General features: G+C 35.4%; 1 protein-coding gene across 1 annotated transcript; it reads left to right on the top strand.

Moving 5' to 3' along the window:
- Positions 1–54: 54 nt before the first annotated feature.
- On the top strand, positions 55–1689 carry LOC131074277 (ribosome biogenesis protein WDR12 homolog). Its single transcript, XM_058010860.2, has one exon. It carries the CDS (start codon positions 55–57, stop codon positions 1381–1383), a length of 1329 nt encoding a protein of 442 aa, XP_057866843.2. The 3' UTR covers positions 1384–1689.
- Positions 1690–2311: the final 622 nt, after the last annotated feature.

Here is a 2311-nt window from a genome sequence, read left to right as displayed (position 1 = left end):
GTGGGTATCCTTTTTATCCAGGGTTTAAGCTCAAAATTATTAGTTTCTCAAAGTATGGACACAGCACAAGAAAATGGTTCCGAGCAGAATAAGGAAGAATCTCGGCAGGTGCAGGTTCGATTCACAACAAAACTGCCGCCTGAATCAAAAGTTCCATCCACATCCTTCGTTGTTCCTGCCAATCTCACCAGATATGGCCTCTCAGAAGTCATCAATACCATTCTTGGCCATGAAAAACCTCAGCGATTTGATTTTCTTGTTGAAGGGGAATTGGTTCGAACATCTCTTGAAAAGCTGCTGCTCATCAAGAACATTTCTGCGGAAAAAATTCTTAATATAGAATATATACTAGCAGTGGTTCCTCCTAATAAGGAAGAGCCCCTTTTACATAAAGATTGGGTCAGTGCAGTTGATGGTTCTTGTTCCAGCTTCATATTTAGTGTCTCGTATGATAACATAGGAAGGATATGGAAAGCAGATGGATCATGTACGCATGTTTTGGAGGGACACAGAGATGCTATCACTTCTGCTGCTTTTGTGAAAATACAAGATTATAATCTGAACTCTCTAAACCTAGCTACTGCCTCAAAGGATCGGACTCTACGACTCTGGCAGTTCATCCCCAATGAGCACACAACAGATGTGAAAATGGTCAGGCCTTGCAAATTGTTGAGAGGTCATACTAACTCTGTTCAGACTGTTTCAGCAAGCCCAAATGGGAATTTGATTTGCTCAGGTTCTTGGGACTGCTCAATCAAAATATGGCAAGTTTCTGGAGAGTTGGATATTGAAAGCAATGGCGGTTTGCTGAAGAAGAGAAAATTGGAAGATGCAGCGATTCCAACAAAGCAGCTTGATTCTCAGATTGAAGCATCAAAGACATTGGAAGGACATACACAATGTGTTTCTTCAGTTGTGTGGTTTGGAAAGGATACAATTTATTCTGCTTCCTGGGACCATTCAGTTAGGAGCTGGGTTGTTGAAACTGGGGTCAATGCAAACACTCTGAGTTGTGGTAAAGTGCTTCTTTGTTTAAGTATTGGTGGGGAAAACTCCGCACTAATTGCTGCAGCTGGGGCTGATAGTGTTCTTAGAATATGGGATCCTCGTTTGCCAGGGTCTCTTAAGCCTATTCTTCAATTGTCATCACACAAATCTTGGATCTCAGCATGCAAGTGGCATGCGGAGTCCAAGCATCATTTGATCTCAGCATCGTATGATGGGACAGTAAAGCTGTGGGATATAAGAAGCAAGGTTCCATTAGCCACGCTAGAAGCACATACAGATAAGGTTCTATGTGCAGACTGGTGGAAAGGAGACCGTATAGTTAGCGGTGGCGCTGAATCAAAGTTGCAGATATTTTCAAACCTCAACATTAGATGATATTTTGAGTCTTTTTTCAATGAGTTAGTCGTTAGCCATAGGGAGCTTGCAACTCGAAATGATATTTTACAGTTATGAGAATCAAAAGAAGTTACAGTGCCATAGTTGGGACTTCATTTTCTTCTTGTGATAGGCCTTGGCACAAAATGAATTGTTTTCAAGGTTTCTCAGGCTGCCTTTGATGTTGGCCGTTATTTTTGGTTAGGAGTGCTTAGGGTTCCAAGCAGGTCTACGTTAAAACATTTATCGAGTTACTTATCAATTGCTGCTTCATCATTTATGAGTGGCATCCTAAGGCCACTTTTAGTGTGCTTTTTATGGTTATAAAACATGCGTTTACAGAATTCTCATTTGGTAAAATCCCATATTATATGTAAAAAGTTAAATATATAATAAATAATAAAAGTTTAAAGATGGCCAATTAAAAAATAATAACTAAATTTTATCTATGCATTCAAATTTTGAATTTCAAGATACAAACTTTGAATTTTATTTTTAAAATTTGAATTTGAAGATACAAATTTTAAATTTTATTTTTTAAATGGTTAAATTAAGAGGGTCAAAATTAATATAAAGGTTCTATTTATTTTTTAAATAATTATATAAGAATATTGTTTTCTTCATAATTATTTGTTTAAATAATTATATAAAAATATTATTTTCCCCATAATTATAGAGGGAAAAGGGGTCAAAAGATGGTCAAAATTATTATTTTTAATTAATTAAATTTTATTTAAGTATTTAAATTGAAATTAATTGTTTAATATGTTATAAATATATAATAAATAATATTAGATTACATTTAATTTTTGTTATTTTATATGCTATAAATATATAATAAATAATGAGAGGTTAAAGGTAGGGGGGCGAAGATGGAGGAGTTGTAGAACAAGGTGAAGGAAGATAATAATGGTGAAAAATCTGTATC

The sequence above is a fragment of the Cryptomeria japonica genome, chromosome 7 (genome assembly GCF_030272615.1).
Source record: "Cryptomeria japonica chromosome 7, Sugi_1.0, whole genome shotgun sequence".
NCBI lineage: Eukaryota > Viridiplantae > Streptophyta > Pinopsida > Cupressales > Cupressaceae > Cryptomeria > Cryptomeria japonica.
The sequence above is the reverse complement of the archived record's forward strand: the minus strand, read 5'-3'. Positions and strand labels throughout refer to the sequence as shown.